General features: G+C 40.5%; 1 protein-coding gene across 2 annotated transcripts in view; it reads right to left on the bottom strand.

Moving 5' to 3' along the window:
* LOC135786543 (inositol polyphosphate-5-phosphatase A-like) overlaps window positions 1-22,402 on the bottom strand; it is a 149,940-nt gene that overhangs the window by 11,403 nt on the left and 116,135 nt on the right. For both annotated transcript variants that reach the window (XM_065296004.1, XM_065296005.1), the window contains exon 13: window positions 18,750-18,861. In XM_065296004.1, coding sequence (XP_065152076.1) covers window positions 18,750-18,861 — 112 coding nt within the window. The remainder of the gene's footprint in view (window positions 1-18,749; window positions 18,862-22,402) is intronic.

The raw sequence follows: 22,402 nt of genomic DNA, 5'->3' as shown, positions 1-22,402 counted from the left end.
TGTTCCAATGTCGAGGATCCTCTAAATTTCAACTAAGGACTAAGTCCTTCGATCGAGAAATATCCCATATACAGGAAAGGATGCATATGTGTAGCCGTCGCGCTCTTCGTGCTCTCAAATCACCCACAATCCTATGCTCACAGTGCTGAAAGCACACCTTTTCACTGACGTAATGACCCAATGATGTGCACTTGCTAGCCTGTTCCATTTACGTGTTCTTAGTGTTTCCCATACATTGATTGAACAGTGAAATGTATTTTAACTCCGCGTTCCTCCGTGTACTTTCTTTTTTGCGCAAACGTCAACAGTCACGGCTGTAACTGACAGAGAAGACACCTGATCGAGTTCATCATGACTTAACGAAAGGTTAGCAGTAGTGTTTCACACACATACCCGTTTTCTTGGTCTGAGTCTGTGTGCAAGCTCTCTCCCTCCCCTATGATACAGTATGCTTGTGCACGTGTTCTATAGTCGTAACATAGCAACAGTGTATTCTCTAATTTTTCTAAATTTAATATATGACGTCACATATATGCTAATATGCGTGTCACGTCATCACCGCCACAGTCTCTCAAAATTCTGTGGGAAACACTGAATGCTAAAGAGGAGCATCGCATGGCCTCTGAAGGAAGTGACTTGTAAGGACCAGTCCTGCCAAGGAAGTATCCTTGACATTGAGAAACAGCTACAGTATAAACAAAGGCCTTGTGCTACCTCAAAAAAGATTTGGGCCTGTTATAATCCTGAAGAGAAAACAGGATACGCACATCCAAAAAAGTCTTGACCAGGTGCAAGATCAAAAGATGAATAAAAAAACAGAAAAAGATCTGCACACTGTAAAAAGTCCCTTTTATTTCAAAAGTTAAGAAAGCAAAGTTTCAGTCGAAGACCTTCGTCTGGGAAACACTGGTTTGCCAGACGAAGGTCTTTGACCGAAACTTAGCTTTTTTAACTTTTGAAATAAAAGGGACTTTTTACAGTATGCAGATCTTTTTCTGTTTTTTTCCTGTTATAATCCTGCCACAAAGGACAAAGACTATTACAGGAAGGTAGGGCCATGACACACTATACAGGTGCTGCGTCCGAAACCGCCTTCTTCCATACCATATTTTGGGCAAAAAACAGTAGGCGAGGTGAGTAGTATGTCCGAATACATAGTATTAAAAAAACAGTATGCAAAATGTACCTGGATGACCTACTACTTCCGGTTAGATTTTGCAGTGTGCATATGACTGACACTTCTCTATCCCATGATGCCCCGGGAGTGGAGTTATCTACTGAAGAAGAGGCGTCGTCATATTAGGAAATGTCAGAAACGACAATGAGGCTGTATTCGCACTGGTATGACATGACGTAATGACGACATATGTGACGTATCAACATGGCGGATGTAGTATGTCTGAATGGTATTTATATTACCAGGATTCATACTGTAAGTAGGTACTCTCATTCAGTACGTGCTGTACAGTATGCGGTTTCAGACGCAGCCAGGGTATAGACCCTTTTACAGTTGGTAAACATTGTGACGTATTTGTGTGGGCGGGGCTTAGCTGGAGGCAAAAAGAGCCGCAGAGGCAATGTTGACAAGCTTAAGATAGCACGTTTTAGGAGGGATTTATTAAACATGGATGCAAACACTGTCAGGACCGCGGGACCGTGACACGTATTTTTGTAAATTAACTCTTGCGATTTTAAGGTTTTAGATATTTCCTAGACAACATATGAATTACTTTCAGGTGGTTTGGGTAATTTTGTCTAGGCTTACTGTCTTATGTAACCTATCGCTGGGCTAACTATTGATTATTTTAAGAGACTATTCAAACGATGGCATACACATCTATCGCTGTATGTTTGTTTAACATTTAAGCTAAACAATAGCGCGGTTGGCGACTTTTCACCTATAAAACAGAAACTTGCTGATTTGTACTAGATAAAACCAACACAACAGTAAATATGCATAGATTATTTTACCTGATATGAAGTGTGCACTGCAAACACGAGCATTATTTATGATAGTCTCCGTCTAGTCTGTACGCCGTATTGCATTCAACCACAATTGTCTTCTTGATTTCTGTGAAGCAATGTCTGCTGGGATCCGGTAAAACTTTATTTTTGAACCAAAAGTGCTGTTCCTTTTAATCTGGCAGCCAAAAACACAACAAGATGACATTTTAAAGTCAAAAACTCAAACTTTTAGCGCGCCGGCTATGAGTTCCTACTTATTTTTTGCCTCCAGCTAGAGCGGTGACGTTACAGTGATGTGGGCGATTAAGGGGTCTATATAATAAACATATGGATGTAATTCACTCTGTACGTATCAAATAGCATTTAAACAATAAAACATTACAAAGTTGTTGCATACAAAGAATTACAAACACAAAACCATGGTTCATTCTGAGTGTACTGCTACCCATCCCCCAGAGTGTACAGTAAGACACCATTAGTAATTACGAGGACGTACAAACACAAAACCATGGTCCATTCTGAGTGTAGTTAGAGAAACACTGAACTGCTGAACATCCCCCGGAGTGTACAGTAATACACCATCAGTAATTACACGGACGTACAAACACAAAACCATGGTCTATTCTGAGTGTACTGCTACCCATCCCCCAGAGTGTACAGTAAGACACCATCAGTAATTACGAGGACGTACAAACACAAAACCATGGTACATTCTGAATGTAGTTAGAGAAACTCTGAACTGCTGCCAATCCCCCACGATGAAAAGTAAGACACAATCAGTAATTATGAGGACGTATGAGCACAAAAACCTGGTCCATTCTGAATGTAGTTAGAGAAACACTGAACTGCTGAACATCCCCCAGAGTGTACAGTAAGACACCATCAGTAATTACATTGACATACAAACACAAAACCATGATCTTTTCTAAGTGTACTGCTACCCATCCCCCAGAGTGTACAGTAAGACACCATCAGTAATTACGAGGACGTACAAACACAAAACCATGGTCCATTCTGAGTGTAATTAGAGAAACACTGAACTGCTGAACATCCCCCAGAGTGTACAGTAAGACACCATGAGTAATTACAAGGACGTACAAACACAAAACCATGGTCTATTCTGAGTGTAGTTAGAGAAACACTGAACTGCTGCCCATCCCACAGAGTGTACAGTAAGACACCATCAGTAATTACATGGACATACAAACACAAAACCATGATCTATTCTAAGTGTACTGCTACCTATCCCCCAGAGTGTACAGTAAGACACCATCAGTAATTACGAGGACGTACAAACACAAAACCATGGTACATTCTGAATGTAGTTAGAGAAACTCTGAACTGCTGCCAATCCCCCACGGTGAAAAGTAAGACACAATCAGTAATTATGAGGACGTATGAGCACAAAACCCTGGTCCATTCTGAATGTAGTTAGAGAAACACTGAACTGCTGAACATCCCCCGGAGTGTACAGTAATACACCATCAGTAATTACAAAAACGTACAAACACAAAACCATGGTCTATTCTGAGTGTACTGCTACCCATCCCCCAGAGTGTACAGTAAGACACCATCAGTAATTACGAGGACGTACAAACACAAAACCATGGTACATTCTGAATGTAGTTAGAGAAACTCTGAACTGCTGCCAATCCCCCACGGTGAAAAGTAAGACACAATCAGTAATTATGAGGACGTATGAGCACAAAACCCTGGTCCATTCTGAATGTAGTTAGAGAAACACTGAACTGCTGAACATCCCCCGGAGTGTACAGTAATACACCATCAGTAATTACAAGGACGTACAAACACAAAACCATGGTCTATTCTGAGTGTAGTTAGAGAAACACTGAACTGCTGCCTATCCCCCAGATTGTACAGTAATACACCATCAGTAATTACGAGGACATACAAACACAAAATCATGATCTATTCTAAGTGTACTGCTACCTATCCCCCAGAGTGTACAGTAAGACACCATCAGTAATTACGAGGACGTACAAACACAAAACCATGGTCCATTCTGAGTGTAGTTAGAGAAACACTGAACTGCTGAACATCCCCCGGAGTGTACAGTAATACACCATCAGTAATTACAAGGACGTACAAACACAAAACCATGGTCTATTCTGAGTGTACTGCTACCCATCCCCCAGAGTGTACAGTAAGACACCATCAGTAATTACGAGGACGTACAAACACAAAACCATGGGACATTCTGAATGTAGTTAGAGAAACTCTGAACTGCTGCCAATCCCCCACGATGAAAAGTAAGACACAATCAGTAATTATGAGGACGTATGAGCACAAAAACCTGGTCCATTCTGAATGTAGTTAGAGAAACACTGAACTGCTGAACATCCCCCAAAGTATACAGTAAGACACCATCAGTAATTACATTGACATACAAACACAAAACCATGATCTATTCTAAGTGTACTGCTACCCATCCCCCAGAGTGTACAGTAAGACACCATCAGTAATTACGAGGACGTACAAACACAAAACCATGGTCCATTCTGAGTGTAGTTAGAGAAACACTGAACTGCTGAACATCCCCCAGAGTGTACAGTAAGACACCATGAGTAATTACAAGGACGTACAAACACAAAACCATGGTCTATTCTGAGTGTAGTTAGAGAAACACTGAACTGCTGCCCATCCCCCAGAGTGTACAGTAAGACACCATCAGTAATTACATGGACATACAAACACAAAACCATGATCTATTCTAAGTGTACTGCTACCTATCCCCCAGAGTGTACAGTAAGACACCATCAGTAATTACGAGGACGTACAAACACAAAACCATGGTACATTCTGAATGTAGTTAGAGAAACTCTGAACTGCTGCCAATCCCCCACGGTGAAAAGTAAAACACAATCAGTAATTATGATGACGTATGAGCACAAAACCCTGGTCCATTCTGAATGTAGTTAGAGAAACACTGAACTGCTGAACATCCCCCGGAGTGTACAGTAATACACCATCAGTAATTACAAGGACGTACAAACACAAAACCATGGTCTATTCTGAGTGTACTGCTACCCATCCCCCAGAGTGTACAGTAAGACACCATCAGTAATTACGAGGACGTACAAACACAAAACCATGGTACATTCTGAATGTAGTTAGAGAAACTCTGAACTCCTGCCAATCCCCCACGGTGAAAAGTAAGACACAATCAGTAATTATGAGGACGTATGAGCACAAACCCCTGGTCCATTCTGAGTGTAGTTAGAGAAACACTGAACTGCTGCCTATCTCCCAGATTATACAGTAATACACCATCAGTAATTACGAGGACATACAAACACAAAATCATGGTCCATTCTAAGTGTACTGCTACCTATCCCCCAGAGTGTACAGTAAGACACCATCAGTAATTACGAGGACGTACAAACACAAAACCATGGTCCATTCTGAGTGTAGTTAGAGAAACACTGAACTGCTGAACATCCCCCAGAGTGTACAGTAAGACACCATGAGTAATTACAAGGACGTACAAACACAAAACCATGGTCTATTCTGAGTGTAGTTAGAGAAACACTGAACTGCTGAACATCCCCCAGAGTGTACAGTAAGACACCATCAGTAATTTCATGGACATACGAACACAAAACCATGATCTATTCTAAGTGTACTGCTACCTATCCCCCAGAGTGTACAGTAAGACACCATCAGTAATTACGAGGACGTTCAAACACAAAACCATGGTACATTCTGAATGTAGTTAGAGAAACTCTGAACTGCTGCCAATCCCCCACGGTGAAAAGTAAAACACAATCAGTAATTATGAGGACGTATGAGCACAAAACCCTGGTCCATTCTCAATGTAGTTAGAGAAACACTGAACTGCTGAACATCCCCCGGAGTGTACAGTAAGACACCATTACTAATTACGAGGACGTACAAACACAAAACCCTGGTCCATTCTGAGTGTAGTTAGAGAAACACTGAACTGCTGAACATCCCCCAGAGTGTACAGTAAGACACCATGAGTAATTACGAGGACGTACAAACACAAAACCATGGTCTATTCTGAGTGTAGTTAGAGAAACACTGAACTGCTGCCCATACCCCAGAGTGTACAGTAAGACATCATCAGTAATTACATGGACATACAAACACAAAACCATGATCTATTCTAAGTGTACTGCTACCTATCCCCCAGAGTGTACAGTAAGACACCATCAGTAATTACGAGGACGTACAAACACAAAACCATGGTACATTCTGAATGTAGTTAGAGAAACTCTGAACTGCTGCCAATCCCCCACGGTGAAAAGTAAAACACAATCAGTAATTATGAGGACGTATGAGCACAAAACCCTGGTCCATTCTGAATGTAGTTAGAGAAACACTGAACTCAACACTGAACTTTAGCCTGCCAGTGTTTAGTCAGCACTGCAGTCACAATATAGTGAGTGTTCAACTAGCAGACACAGTGTGGTGACACTGTTCAACTAGCAGACACAGTGCGGTGACAGTGTTCAACTAGCAGACACAGTGCGGTGACAGTGTTCAACTAGCAGACACAGTGCGGTGACAGTGTTCAACTAGCAGACACAGTGCGGTGACAGTGTTCAACTAGCAGACACAGTATGGTGACAGTGTTTAACTAAAAGACACAGTATGGTGTCAGTGTTTAAGTAGTAGTCACAGTTAGTTACAGTGCTTTCCTAGTAGTCACAGTGCGGGACAGTGTTTACCTAGCAGACACAGTAGAGTGACAGTGTTTAACTAGAAGTCAAAGTATGGTGACAGTGTTTAACTAGAAGTCATAGTTAATGACAGTGTTTTATTAGCAGTCACAGTGCGGTGACAGTGTTTAACTAGCAGACATATTGCAGTCAAAGTGTTTTATTAGCAGTCACAGACTAGCGTGGTGACAGTGTTAAACTAGCAGACACAGTATGGTGACAGTGTTTAACTACAAGTCAAAGTATAGTGACAGTGTTTAACTAGAAGTCATAGTTAATGACAGTGTTTTATTAGCAGTCACAGTGCGGTGACAGTGTTAAACTAGCAGACATATTGCAGTCAAAGTGTTTTACTAGCAGTCACAGTTAGTGACAGTGTTTAATTAGCAGTCACAGTATGGTGACAGTGTTTAACTAGAAGTCACAGTTAGTGACAGTGTTTTATTAGCAGTCACAGTGTGGTGACAGTGTTTAAATAGCAGACACAGTATGGTGACAGTGTTTAACTAGCAGGCACAGTATGGTGACAGTGTTTAACTAGTAGTCACAGTTAATGACAGTGTTTTATTAGCAGTCACAGTGCGGTGACAGTGATAAACTAGCAGACATATTGCAGTCAAAGGGTTTTACTAGCAGTCACAGTTAGTGACAGTATTTAATTAGCAGTCACAGTGTGGTGACAGTGTATAACTAGCAGACATATTGCAGTCAAAGGGTTTTACTAGCAGTCACAGTTAGTGACAGTGTTTAATTAGCAGTCACAGTGCAGTGACAGTGTTCAACCAGAAGACCCAGTGTGGTAACAGTGTTCAAATAGCAGACACAGTATGGTGACAGTGTTTAACTATCAGACACAGTACGGTGATGGTGTTCAACTATCAGACACAGTAAGGTGACAGTGTTTAACTAGAAGTCATAGTTAGTCACAGTGTTTTACTATCAGTCACAATGCGGTTAGATTGTTTAACTAGCAGACATATTGCAGTTAAAGTGTTTTACTAGCAGTCACAGTAAGTGACAGTGTTTAAAAGCAGTCACAGTGTGGTGACAGTGTTTAACTAGCAGACATATTGCAGTCAAAGTGTTTTACTCGCAGTCACAGTTAGTGACAGTGTTTAATTAGCAGACACAGTGTGGTGACAGTGTTCAACTAGCAGACACAGTGTGGTGACAGTGTTCAATTAGCAGACACAGTGCGGTGACAGTGTTCAACTAGCAGACACAGTGCGGTGACAGTGTTCAACTAGCAGACACAGTGCGGTGACTAGGGGTGTGACGGTCATTATATAACCGTGAGACCGACGGTTATAGTTGAACACCGTCATTAGAACTCTATAACCGCCAAAACCGTGTTATTAAAATATTTTTAAAACATTTTTTATCATAAAGAATTTTTAAATACTAATTAAAAACAATTGTTAACAGTCTGTGTTATACGCCCCCTCACGTTCTCAGGCAGTGAAAAATACAGAGCGGAGCAGACACTGACAACGCGCTGACATACAGGATAGACCAGGTTACTTTTCGGTTACTTTTGAGATTAAACATATTAAACAAAGTCTCACCTTTCAAATCATCTCTTCCTTCTAGTTAATTTATAGCATCAAATAAACATGAATGACCATGAGAAGGAATGTTGTTTTAACCGCGGAAAGGCGTCAGTACACTCCGCTTTTCAAGTTCAAATCCTCCCATGCTAATCTTCTAACTCTCCTGAAAGCACCTTCACTGCTAGTTGTCTTGCTGTTAATTTTAAAGAAACATAGAGCAAGTAGCTAATCAGTGTTTAGTTTATTCAAACGCCGGGTGAGCACTGTGCAGCGCGTCTGCGGAGAGCGTTGCTGCGCGTGGCCATTGTGCTTTTACACCGGCTGCGTTTAATAACAATCTCAAGTTCATATTACTTTCTTTTACCTGCGCATTTTTGAGCAAAACCTCTTCAATACGCTTTTAATCCACATTGTTTTCGTGCTGTTCTGGTCCGTGTAATGACAGATGTAGACACAATTACAGACATAAAAAGCCCAATGCACAAATATGTTTCTCCGAAGATTATTAAAATAGATGATAGATAGAGGATTCATTTATGCTGAGCAGAGTGACAGCGCAGTCTTCTGGCAACCGTGTGTTTTTTTTAAATATTTCATTGCTTTCTGTTAAATTGTTCAAAGTTATTACTGTTTAAAACACACTTGGCATCACATTCATGATTTTATGGTAAAATGACACTTTCCCGTCAATCCACGAGCATTTAAACGAGCAAAACGCCCCCCACTGACGGTTATGTGACGAACCGTCACATTTGACTCCCGTCATAACCGTCATCACCAATTCTGAAACCGGCACACCCCTAGCGGTGACAGTGTTCAACTAGCAGACACAGTGCGGTGACAGTGTTCAACTAGCAGACACAGTGCGGTGACAGTGTTCAACTAGCAGACACAGTGCGGTGACAGTGTTCAACTAGCAGACACAGTGCGGTGACAGTGTTCAACTAGCAGACACAGTGCGGTGACAGTGTTCAACTAGCAGACACAGTGCGGTGACAGTGTTCAACTAGCAGACACAGTGCGGTGACAGTGTTTAACTAGCAAGACACAGTGCGGTGACAGTGTTTAACTAGCAGACACAGTGCGGTGAAAGTGTTTAATTAGCAGTCACAGTGCGGTGACAGTGTTTAACTATCAGACACAGTACAGTGACAGTGTTAAACTAGCAGACACAGTACGGTGACAGTGTTTAACTAGAAGACACAGTATGGTGTCAGTGTTTAAGTAGTAGTCACAGTTAGTTACAGTGCTTTCCTAGTAGTCACAGTGCGGGACAGTGTTTACTTAGCAGACACAGTATAGTGACAGTGTTTAACTAGAAGTCAAAGTATGGTGACAGTGTTTAACTAGAAGTCATAGTTAATGACAGTGTTTTATTAGCAGTCACAGTGCGGTGACAGTGTTTAACTAGCAGACATATTGCAGTCAAAGTGTTTTATTAGCAGTCACAGACTAGTGTGGTGACAGTGTTAAACTAGCAGTCACAGTATGGTGACAGTGTTTAACTAGAAGTCATAGTTAATGACAGTGTTTTATTAGCAGTCACAGTGCGGTGACAGTGTTAAACTAGCAGACATATTGCAGTCAAAGTGTTTTACTAACAGTCACAGTTAGTGACAGTATTTAATTAGCAGTCACAGTGTGGTGACAGTGTTTTACTAGCAGACATATTGCAGTCAAAGTGTTTTACTAGCAGTCACAGTTAGTGACAGTGTTTAATTAGCAGTCACAGTATGGTGACAGTGTTTAACTAGAAGTCACAGTTAGTGACAGTGTTTTATTAGCAGACACAGTATGGTGACAGTGTTTAACTAGCAGGCACAGTATGGTGACAGTGTTTAACTAGTAGTCACAGTTAATGACAGTGTTTTATTAGCAGTCACAGTGCGGTGACAGTGATAAACTAGCAGACATATTGCAGTCAAAGTGTTTTACTAGCAGTCACAGTTAGTGACAATATTTAATTAGCAGTCACAGTGCAGTGACACTGTTCAACTAGCAGACACAGTGTGGTAACAGTGTTCAAATAGCAGACACAGTATGGTGACAGTGTTTTACTATCAGACACAGTACAGTGACGGTGTTCAACTATCAGACACAGTAAGGTGACAGTGTTTAACTACAAGTCAGAGTTAGTCACAGTGTTTTACTATCAGTCACAATGCGGTGAGATTGTTTAATTAGCAGCACAGTGCGAAGAGATTGTTTAATTAGCTGCACAGTGCGGTGACAGTGTTTAACAAGAAGTCACAGTTAGTGAGTTTTACTAGCAGTCAGAGTCAGTGACAGTGTTTTACTAGCAGTCAAGTGTGGTGAAAGTGTTTAAGTAGCAGTCACAGTGCGGTGAGAGTGTTTAACTAGAAGTCACAGTTAGTTACAGTGCTTTCCTAGTAGGGGTGGAACGGTACACAGAAGTCACGGTTCGATTCGTACCTCGGTTCAGGCGTCACGGTTCGATTAAATTTCGGTACAATGGAGGGAAAAGCAAAACAAAAATGCAGAAGGCAATTTTTTTAGTACTTAAGATAATCTTAAAAACATAGGTGTCCTTATCTGTGTTATTTTGAGATGTCATGAATATGAACTGAAATGCATTTAACATACTATCTCGTATTACAAAAATCAGGGATGTGATTCTTCCGGATTAATCCGGAATTCCGGATTATCCGACCTGAAAATGTGACCTACGTGAATCATGCAGATACGTAAAAAAATAGGGGGGAGGGGGGTATCTCACAGCCGTCACCATGGTAACCCGGGACGGAACCACAATCGCCGTCCCCGCGCAACAGGGCCACACCGGGCGGCACGTTAGATGACAAAGAGATGCATTTACCTTCCTTTCCAAGTATCAACAAGGACGTGTTTCCGACCGTTCGCAAATGGCGGATGGCGAAGTATGATTGTATTGGTCAGATCAATAAAGCTCCCTGGGCGGGGTCCTGCAGTGTACCTCAGTCGCCCTCGCGGTACAGTGGTATCGTGAAAAGAACATCTCCAGATCGGATGATCTGGGTATGTATTATTGCTTGTGTCTATCGAAAAAGGAATCACGATCTCGATTCATACCCTGCATTCAGATGCACGTGTTCACGTATTTACATTAAAACAATCCAGATGTTATGTTGTCAAACTTGCTTACACTCACACAGTGCAAAACCAAACCCTATTCATTCACCAATCAGACCCGATCGTTTCTCTCCTCTCTTCTCCTCATTTGCGACGTTTGGCTGTCACCCGCCTGACGCGAAACAAAGCGGCAAACATATTCTGCGTGATTCACGTAGGTCACATTTTCAGGTCGGAAAATCCGGAATTCCGGATTAATCCGGAAGAATCACATCCCTGAAAAATGTATACCACTTTAAGTAATCTTGTATTCATCTTACATACAAATATGAGTTCAAATGTATTACAAGTGTTACCTAAATACATTTTAAAATTACATTTTGGCCTTATTTCATATTAATGTACTAAAGAACAAAAAAAAATAGGCTTGTAGGATGAATTAATAAGGTGTGTACGACTTCACGGGGCGCTGTAAGAAACGTCAAGTGGATGACGTCAGAGTAACGCAAGAGCGATTTGAAATCAGCATCCTCTGCAAGATTTCTCGCGGTACTCTGACGCTGATGCCGCTGCGTAAAGTTGAGCACACTTAAAAAAAGCAGCTGGACTCAACAGAACTGCCCTGTATTTGCCTGCGCTTTGTCCATAAATTGTATATACAGGACAATTTATCTCCTACTTCTCAGCGTGAGAAACACAAAGTGTGGCGTGTGAGCGTGTAAACTAACTGAAATGCGTGTGTCTCAAGGTGAATGCGTGAGACTTGAAAGCCCTCATTAGATGTATTTCCACTCACATACCCAACAACTGCTGAGCAACGCCCACACACAGTCCTCGTCTTTACCAACACTCTCTCGCCTGTACTACTATAACTGACTGGAAAACCGTAGTTTTGCCAAACTTGTGATCTTAAAAAGGCCGGCGGATCTCCTAACTCCTGTGGAACATCACCACTTGCCATACTCGCTGTCGCTGCTCGCTCACTCACTGACTGGACCGGCGTCGACCTGACAAAAAACTGCAGAGTGACAGAGAATGTAGACAGGCTCTGATAAAGCGCATACATAGGCGGAGCTCGGCTGCATCGGCGCCAATCAGAGCTTCAGAGCTAAAGCGGGGCTACAGATTAGCTGTCCATAAAAAGCCTGCGTATCTAACAGTAGTTCCACATACATTAATTATTTTGCACGTAATTTTTTTTATTTTCATACCGTGCATTCTCCGTTTAAATTCATGCACCAAACCGTGACCCCCGTACCGATTCGGTTCGAAACGAATACATGTACCGTTCCACCCCTATTTCCTAGTAGTCACTGTGCGGGACAGTGTTTACCTAGCAGACACCGTATAGTGACAGTCTTTAACTAGAAGTCACAGTATGGTGACAGTGTTTTACTAGAAGTCAGAGTTAGTCACAGTGTTTTCCTTGTAGTGACAGTGCAGTGAGAGTGTTTATGTAGCAGCACAGTGCGGTGACAGTGTTTAACTATCAGTATGGTGACAGAGTTTAATGGCAATCACAGTGCAGTGAAATTAGTCAGTTTATGATATTTTGTTTTACGTGGTATTGCTAATGAATAGCCAAACTCTTGAAAACGAACTGTAGCAACAGTTTTTATCTGGGTAGGACATAAACTCTGCAGGACAGTGGTTCTCCAAAAGCAGAGTTCCCTTTACCTTGGTCATCATCTTTCCAGGATACAAACAAACACTTCACTGGCAAATACCTTCTTTGTTCTATCATCTGCTGGACAGTTGAGCAAACCTTCTGTCTGTTTTTCATCTTAGAAGTTACCTGTGAAAAGTGAATCAAGCTTTAATGATGAACAACGTATTCTTTGCTCTTGTGTAATTGATAGTACTTGTGCAATAAGTTATTTCACAGAGCAGATGTTTACATTTAGGCTTAGTCCAAGACCAAAATTTAAATACACGTGATTCTTAGTACTGTGTGATGTTATCTAGATCAGTGGTTCTTAAACTGATGTATGGTGAATTTGCCTTTCCAGCAACTTCTATATATTTGACCTCTTGCCAACAGTGACAGTAAAATGTTTAAAATCATCTTTTCATACTAAAAACTGAGGCTCACACACATTAAAAAAGATTTAAAAATGCACTGATGATCAAAAAGGCAAAACCATAGGTGAAGGTTGAAATGATAATTATTATTGGTGTCAATTTTTTTTGTTGTTGTCTGAAAAAACAGTTTCTAAAGACCACAACTAAGCTATAACTAAACAACCAAATGAATAAAAACTCTAAAAATAACTCTTTACACTGTTCACCCTGTCCAATATTCCACATACACCTGACTTTGAAAGTATGGTGCTACATTCTTGCTCTTTAAATTGAAGTAAAAATGAAATCCCAGGACACTTAAAACAACCAAGAGAGATTAACTTTGCTACCTGTTCTATCACTGATGTGAAAGTGCGAGACAAGTGGTTATTTTAATTCAGTCAAGTTTGAAATCGCTTTTATCCAGTCATGACGGTTCACACCACAAATTAAAACGCAGGGTTTAGGGATGACAGTGTGAAACGTCAGCTTATGAATACCCAGGGTTATCTCTTAACCTCTGGTTAAGTATGAACAATGTGAAACAGATAACCCAGGATTCTGTTAACCCAGGGTTTAGAATAACCCAGGGTTAACTTTTCCAGTGTGAAAAGCCCTATTGTGTCAGAAGCTGATGCTATGAGAGCTCCTCCCACTTCCATTTTCTCTGAAGCTGGCGTGCAGACTGTCCTTCTATGTCCACACACAGGCTTAGATGGGATAGCGCTGCAACCTGTGAACGTGTGCTGGGCTAAATAGATCCCAGCATAAAGCACCGGCATAAGTGCGCTGTACAGTGCTTTCTCATCAGGCATGTGTTCATTGCACAGTCGCAATGTCTTGACTCAGTATTGTGCACTGCAACGATAATGTGAAAGGACCGTGGCAGATGGGGTGGTCTGCGTCGAATAGAAGCAGTAGGCCGCTCTGAGTACTAGGATATAAGAATAACCGAAGCAGTAATGCAGAGTTCAGACTGCATGATTTTCAAACTAGTGGAGTCACAGATGTTTTCACTTTGCGCGACTATCTGGGGTAGCATGACTATCTGGGGAACTTCCAGCTGTCCTGTATTTTGCTCTCTCATTGGCTGTAGGTCATTGGCGATGTTTTTTTAGTCAAAACACATTTCACACGGCATGATTTTGAATCGCTCAGATCACGTCTTTGATAATTTACACTGTGTCATTGTCACTCGCGTGCACAAGCATCGATTTGCCTGTGATTTCAGGCATTTAGCTGCAATTTCTCAAAACCTGTCGGCGAGTCAAAATCAGGGCTAAAATCGTGCAGTCTGAACTCTGAACTCAGCATAAGTTAAAGGGGTAAACACTGCCGGGTAAGATAAAGGGGTAAACACTGCCGAATGATCGAGACATTGCGCCCCCATTATGACATGCATGCGGGTGCCCATTATATGCTGTCCGCTGTGGAATAACCCCCCTGCTAAAGACAGGCATGTGGGGTTTGCAGTAGTGAAAAACATTACCAAAATATTGAACATAAACAACTGTTTTAAATCAAAATTAGATACAGCATGTTTTCGGTTGTGTAGATGTAGTAGTTTGCTATTAATTTTGAAACGTAAACATTCAGACCCTTTGCGCTGTTTCTATCTCATGTTAAAGCAGTAAAGCAGGGCTATTCAATTGGCGGCCCGCGGGCCAAACCCGGCCCCCAAGGTAATTTGATCCGGCCCTTTATGTAGTCTGTTAAAAAGACATCTCTAGAATAAAGTTAGACAACGGGCCCTACAGTTACGAGTTGATGCGCGTGCATCTGTTTCATACAGCATGAGCTGCAGAGCGCGAGTCATGTGACTGGTGCGAGCAGCTGTGTCACGTGTTTATATTCGCGCTTTGGTCCACAAGTTCAATGCGATCGCCTCCCCCGCTCGCGTCTCAAGACGCGATAGCTGACAGTGGTGAGTTAAGAGACCGGACTCTATGGTGGTTTTAACTTTATTTGTAGTATTTCCAGCTTAAAAACACTACCCTATCGCTCACAGCCCAGCACCTGCACCACTTTATGCGTATCGTGCTGACAAACATACACCTGATTTTACTGCTCTTGCGAAATCTAAAAACATATTGTCTTATTAGAAGGTAGCCTAATGTTTGCCAATTATTAAGATGGCTGTTTTAGTTTAAATAGGGCTACTGTAATAATTAGCTTTGACAAAAAACAGCATAAAACAATTATGTTCCATATTATAAACTTTTTTGTTATGTGCACCGAAGTGAGTAAATGAGTTAAATTCTCAATGAGTGTGATATGGATCTTATTTACCTATTTAAATGTAGAATAAAGCTTACTTGGGCATCTTACAATGCACTTGTTGTTATGCAATTTCTTAAATACAACATATGAACATGTCTGGAAGTAGAAAAAGCCTACTTAGACATCTGGCAATGCACTAATGTTGTTGAATGCAGTTTCAAAATACACGTTTGTAGAAAAAGCCTATTGTACAATGCACTGATTTTGTTTTTATGCAGTTTCAAAATATAACATTAGTATGTTTAAATGTATGAAAATTTAATCATCATCACTGTTATATCTTCGGACCCTCATTTGAGATGCTTTTCATGAACTGGCCCCCACGACAAACTAATTGAATAGCCCTGCAGTAAAGTAACCGATGTTAATTCGGGTTTTTGCTCTTTGCTGATCCAGACATTTTTTGTCATGGTTTGACTCTGTTTACAGAGGAGACATGAACGCGCTGATGATGTTTGATGTCTGCGTGAACGCAGTGGCATGCAAAACACGTTCACAGAAGAGGAGCAAAAATTGCATACGTCCAATTATTGTATTTGGTCCAAGTTCAATGATTTGTTGAATGTTTTGGTCCTACACCTTTCACAGATAACATATTTATACAAATAGATTCAAACACATTAACATAGTGATTGCTATCAGGATGTGAGGAGACTTTTAACCAGCATAACTAAAAAAAATTCTAGATCAAATCAGACCCTGCTTTTAACACTGAAACACTTGTTACAGCTCGCTACGCGCACAAAGGGTGGCAGTTACATATGTTTGTTTCGGGGAATCTGCTGTTTTTTACAGGCCTGTGAGGTTAAACTTGGCTGAACTTATGGGGACGTTGGTATGCTGTGAACGAGAGGATGCCGTGCGCTGAACATGACAGGCTCCAAAGAAACTGGGGCTGTTCATGTCTGAGCAGTGAACGAAGTGAATTATGTTACAAGGCAGATGCCAGAATGAGGGTCTTTTCATGTATGGGGAGCGGCTGAAGCAAGCTGTGATCTTACAAAACTGAAACCTATGAAATCTATGTATTGTGCACACTGTGGCGAGTTGGTGGGAAAGGGAGGCTTATACACGTGGCTCTCTCTGCAGTGTGTTGTGGTCACAATCAAGAACAGGGCTGAGAGCTGTGCGCTGTGTTAAGACGGATCGCTGCACGGGGGGCAAGGAATGAAGCGAGGAGCTATATCCATGTAAATGTTTACCGGCATGCATGCAAGGGTCATGGGCTTTCTGTCCGTAATGCGCGCGATTCTCTCTGGTGATGATTCAGCATCACGATGTGGAGATTAATAATCTATGAATTTACCACGTAGACAGGTTATATAGTAGTGGAAGGCACTTCTACACAGCGTTATGGTCGGCATTGGTCAGTACACTGGCATTGTTCAATAAAGCTTCAGAGAAAAGGCAAGTGGAAGAAGCTCCCATAGCTTCTGACGCAATATCAAGAGACCGTTCTTGAAAAGGAACAAAATAATTTGCAAGACCTGAAGGAAGAGACAACTATGAACAACTATCACAAAACATTAAAACAGGCATTTATCATTCAGGTAACATCAAGCAGTATTAAGAAGAAGCTTCATGTAAAAACTTAAACTGGATTATTTTTGTAAATTCAGTTATTATTGTGTTGGGGACTATATGTAAACCACTGTCATCTAAAATAACTTGTTCAAGTTAGCATTAAATGAAAAACAAACTTCAATTTTCATCATTCCTCTTATTTTTATCAAATTACCAAATATAGATGTATTGTAAACTTATGACCACAACTGTATGTGAGCAAATGTAAAGAAAACATGTTATCACTATCGATCTATTCTAAAAATCTTGATGGGAATAAAATCAGTACATTTATAAGAGGGTTTAATTACTTAATACAACTATATGATGAGAAAATCAAACCTTATGAAATGAACCATAGTTTAAGTAGTTAGCCTATTTTTTAAATAAAAGTAAAACTATAGAAACCCCAGATTTACCATGGTCTTCTGTTACTATAAAACCATGGTTTATTTTCCTCAGGGAATGACAAATAAATATTACAAATAACGTAGTTACAGTTACAGTTTTACCATGTAACCACAAATTAACCATAGTTTTGCTAGTGTAACCATAATTTAACCATGCTATGTAAAACTGTGGTTTCACAAATGATAATCTGCCAAAAAAGACATGGTTACTAAGTTACACTTTTACTATAGTAAAACCAAGGTTAATTTTCATAAGGTTGCTAATGCTAACGTGGTAAAAACAGTTTTAAAACTTTAATAACAGCTGTTTGCTCAACATTGTATAAATCTTACCTGGAGTCTTGTTACTTTGATGATTTATTTGATGATTTAATCGATGATTTATCCTCACATGTGGTCTTCTCAGCAGATTTTACTAATCCATGCATCAGTTCAATCGATCTGAAAGTGTTTCCAATCATATTGTTCCTCTGTGCTGTTATTGATATAGTTGTGGTATGAACACTGCGATCATTTTATATTAAAAACGATTTTAGAACTATATTTTTATCGTTTTCGTCCTTGATGTACATAACACAATCCTTTGACAAATCCCGAAATTATGAGGACATCTGGCTGTCAGCCAATCGGAAGCGGCGATTTCATACACACACATGAATATTAATTAGGAGGTGCAGTACACCAGACCGGCCTACAGGGGCGCAGTCTCGATACACACGTCATACACAAAGTCTGGTCATTGTGACTTATGGGGACTTAAGGAGAAAATGAGAATTTAAGCTCCTCCTACCCCTAGAAGCACTTCTACATTGCCCGTATTATGAGGACACCGACCCTGTCCTCATAATACAAAATGTCCTCATAGTGTGGCGTGTATTCATATGAAATGTCCTCGTAAATCACAAAAACCAACACACACACACACACACACACACACACAGTCTAGATAGACTTGATGACTATTAAGTAAAGAGAAGTGTGTGTTTAAGTGTAAGTGTGTTTATGGTGCTGATATAATTAATATTGTTTACTCATCATTAACAGCACTCAACACATCTTCATCTGTTTGTACTCTCGTTCAGAAGAGATGACACCTTAGTTTACTGTAGTAAAGATGAGTTTAGTTCAAGTGTGAATAATGAACTGACCTTCACCAGCAGATCTTTAGCTGAAGCTGACATGAGGATACGATCACACCACGCTGGACAACGTGTGTTCATGTACTGTTTAGCCTGACTGCAGTCTTCACTGTACGGATAACTGCAAAACATAAAGTTACCAAAGTATACATCATTACAACATCTGTGTGTGTTATACTGATTTATTAGTAATGGATTGATTTCTAGTTAGTGATTGTGTTTCAGTGCTCATGTATTACAGACACACTGATCAACACGAGATCTTCTCTTCAGCACACGTCTGAGAAACCAGATGGTACAAACTGAGACACAATGAGCGTCAGATGAGCAGTCAAGATAAAAGTGAGATGATGTTCATGATAGAGTTTCTACATGGAGTGAAGCGTCTGTGACCTGTCATTGACTTTGATATGATTCTGATGAGCGCTTTATTGTGATATTACAACTCATGTTGATGTTAAAGGTGCCATAGAATATAAAACTGTATTTATGTAGGCATAGATGAATAAAAAGAGTTGTGTACATGGTAATAACTATCATGGGCATCAAACACGATTGTTTCCTGTAAACCTTGTGTATGCAAAAGACTGCTGGACAACAGACCAATCTCAACACAACACCAACTGTGACATCACAGTCAAGATGTACACCACAACATTAAATTAAACACAATGTTGTTACAATGATAAAAACAAAGTGGTGACTGCTGAGTTAGCGCTTTATGCTAGTTAATGCTATATGCTAGTTAATGCTATATGCTAGCGCTTAGTCTGAAGTTCTACTATTGACGTTACAGTTATGTTTTGCAGGTCCATACTGAAAAAACACAAACTTACCACTCAGAAACGTCCATTAACAATCTCCAAACAATTGATTATTCCTCAAAATCTGATACAGACTCAAACATAAGATCTGTTTACACACACACAGAGCTACTGAAGGAGAAACAGCCAATCAGAGCAGAGCTCAACATTATTATTCATGACCCTTTCAAATAAGTGAATAATAGACCATTTATTATAAAGACAAATCATAGGGTTGTAAATGGACATAAAAAACTGACTCTGGATCATGTTTGCTCTTAATAAAGCCACAATCCTTCTGTGAAGATATTAGAGAATAATTTAATAGATTTTTTAGACTGCAGGGTGAATATAAAGATAAAAATTAAGGTCTCATTTCATTTCAAAATTGATAATTATAAAATCACTTTTTAAGCACAATTCTCTACCAAATCCTCTTTACTGTAATGTCAAAAGATAAAATTCAGAGAATTATATTTTTTTAGTTAAAATCAGTTCATGAAATATAATAATGATCCCAAAAAGGTGCATCCATCAGTTCATATTTTCTCTTTGTTTTTCATTAAAAGTGAAATGTTAGTCATACTCATGTTTTAAATGTTTTTAAAGATCAGATCTCAGTTTAAACCTTAAGAAGTGTGCGTCACATTTCCAGTCCAAAATGAAGGTGAATGAAGCAGAAAGAGAGAGTTAAGTGATGGGCTGCTAGGACACACACAGCCTCCTATTCGCTCAATTGAGCGTGAAAGCAGTTTATCACGCGGTCGCCAAGACGGCCGATCGGCTCATTTACAAGTATCAGCTAATCAAACGCCGACGACACCGTCGGTACCGCTGAGATTCTGGCCATCGCCATGACGACCGCAAACTCTAAAGGGTCAAGGGTCTAACCGCAGTGGGTTAGCAGGGGTTAAAGAAGGGAGGGGCACTAGTTATCCCGCATCCGGCCAACACACAGCCCCCTGACCGTGTGGCCAAACAAGAGCCGGTGAGGAGGCTTTGCAGAACGCCGGCCGCAATTAGCATTGATGGCACTTTAAGCATGTGGAAATGAAGGGCAGTTTTGGTATGCTAAAGAGAGTTAAAGAGATGATTCTCAGCATGAAAGAGAAGAAGAATGGTGAGTGAGTGAATGATAGCAGAGGATAGAGAGCGAGAAGGGATAGAGATGCGGAGTGTGGGAATTGAGGGGCGGGGATGTCAGCTGTCTTCAGGCTGGACCACACAAACAGTTCAGGAAGTCTTAGTGGATTCTCCGTTCATCTGGATTAAGCGGATCGGTAACTGATAAAGAACACGACGGATCTTTGAAACCGATCCACCATCCCTGACAGACACTCGAATAAAGATGGCCGCCTGCAGGAGGAGTGATGTTACCACACCGTCTCACCTCACTTTATTAATGTGACATTTTGGAGAAAAAGTTTCCAAATGCTTTAAATTATTAGAATTTAAATTAAAATAAGACTTCATACGTCTCAAAACCTCTGTTTTAAAACTTAAGAGCAGTCTACACAGAGAGAATTTTTTTTCTCAATATTTAGATTTTTTTGGATTCCAAATAGTTTTTATTCAGCTATCAGATGAAGTTTAAATATGTTTCTTATGACTTTTTGTGGTCCAGGCTCATTTGTGTATTTCACAAGATTAACTAGAGAAAATAATGCAATAAAAAATACATGAAATTGAACTGAGTAGAGGTCATCACGGGTCCACTTAGATCTGAAAATCCGAGGTCCGACTTGAGACCCGATAGGGTTCGGGTCTAAAAGTTTCACGTGTGCCTCAGACACGGGTCGGGTATAATATTAGTGGCATCCGGTCTCGGGTAATTTAAAATCAATGTGTTTTCCCGAATGGACCCAAAGACCCGAACTCTTGTGTGTGTGCGTCAATGTCCTTTTTAAACCCCACCTCTGTTTGTCAAGATCGCTTGTGACATCTTGTGACTGGCGTAGGTTAATTTTCGTTGAGACAGACCTGTCAATCAATTTTAAATGTACATTTTAGTGGTTACCTCGGTGTCGTCGTCAGATAACAAAGTAAAACAAATGGAGCAGCTCGCCAAATTGTTTGTGAGACCAGCAGGGTTTCTTTCCGTCTGACACGTCGGTGCTGTTTCCATTCGGGTCGGGTTAAAAAAATGCCACTGGTTCGGGTCGGACTCGGGTCTCATTTTCTCAGGTTTGTCTCGGGTTGGGTCTTTCTTTAAAGGTTTGTCTCGGGTTGGGTCTTTCTTTAAAAAAAAATGATTTAAGCACGTCGGGTTTGGGTGATTCGCATCATTTCGGGTCGGGTACATTTCTTTGGACCGTAGGTGATCTTTACTCCTGAGTCTGCTGGTGTTCGTGAGAGCAGATATGATCAAATGATGAGTCTGATGTGAACTCATGTGAGAATAATGTGAAGTTTAAAGACTTGACTTTACAACAGAGCTTTAACTCTTACTTTACTTAAGATTTTACCATCATGTACACAGACACACATGCACGCACGCAAACATGCACACCCAAACAAACAGAGTTTCATTGAGAAGACCTGAGGACCGTACGAACACTGATAAGAGTTACTGAACACAATTAATAAAGTCAGCTCACTTCATCAAATACATCAGAGAGGAAGTGTGTATGTGTTCATTCATATCAGATATATACAGAGTCTTTCATTCATAACCCCCCCCCCCCGACACATTTACTGTCATGCAACAGAAAGAAGGCAAGATTCAGTTTCTTTCACAATATCATCTACACATGGAGGGCTTTTTATTTCTGCTGTCTGAAGGACAATATCTGTACTGCTTCATAATACAGATAAGATAATAAAGATCTTCCTCACTTCAACACGACCCTCAGCAAAACA

Source organism: Paramisgurnus dabryanus, chromosome 20 (assembly GCF_030506205.2).
Source record: "Paramisgurnus dabryanus chromosome 20, PD_genome_1.1, whole genome shotgun sequence".
Lineage (NCBI taxonomy): Eukaryota > Metazoa > Chordata > Actinopteri > Cypriniformes > Cobitidae > Paramisgurnus > Paramisgurnus dabryanus.
The sequence above is the reverse complement of the archived record's forward strand: the minus strand, read 5'-3'. Positions and strand labels throughout refer to the sequence as shown.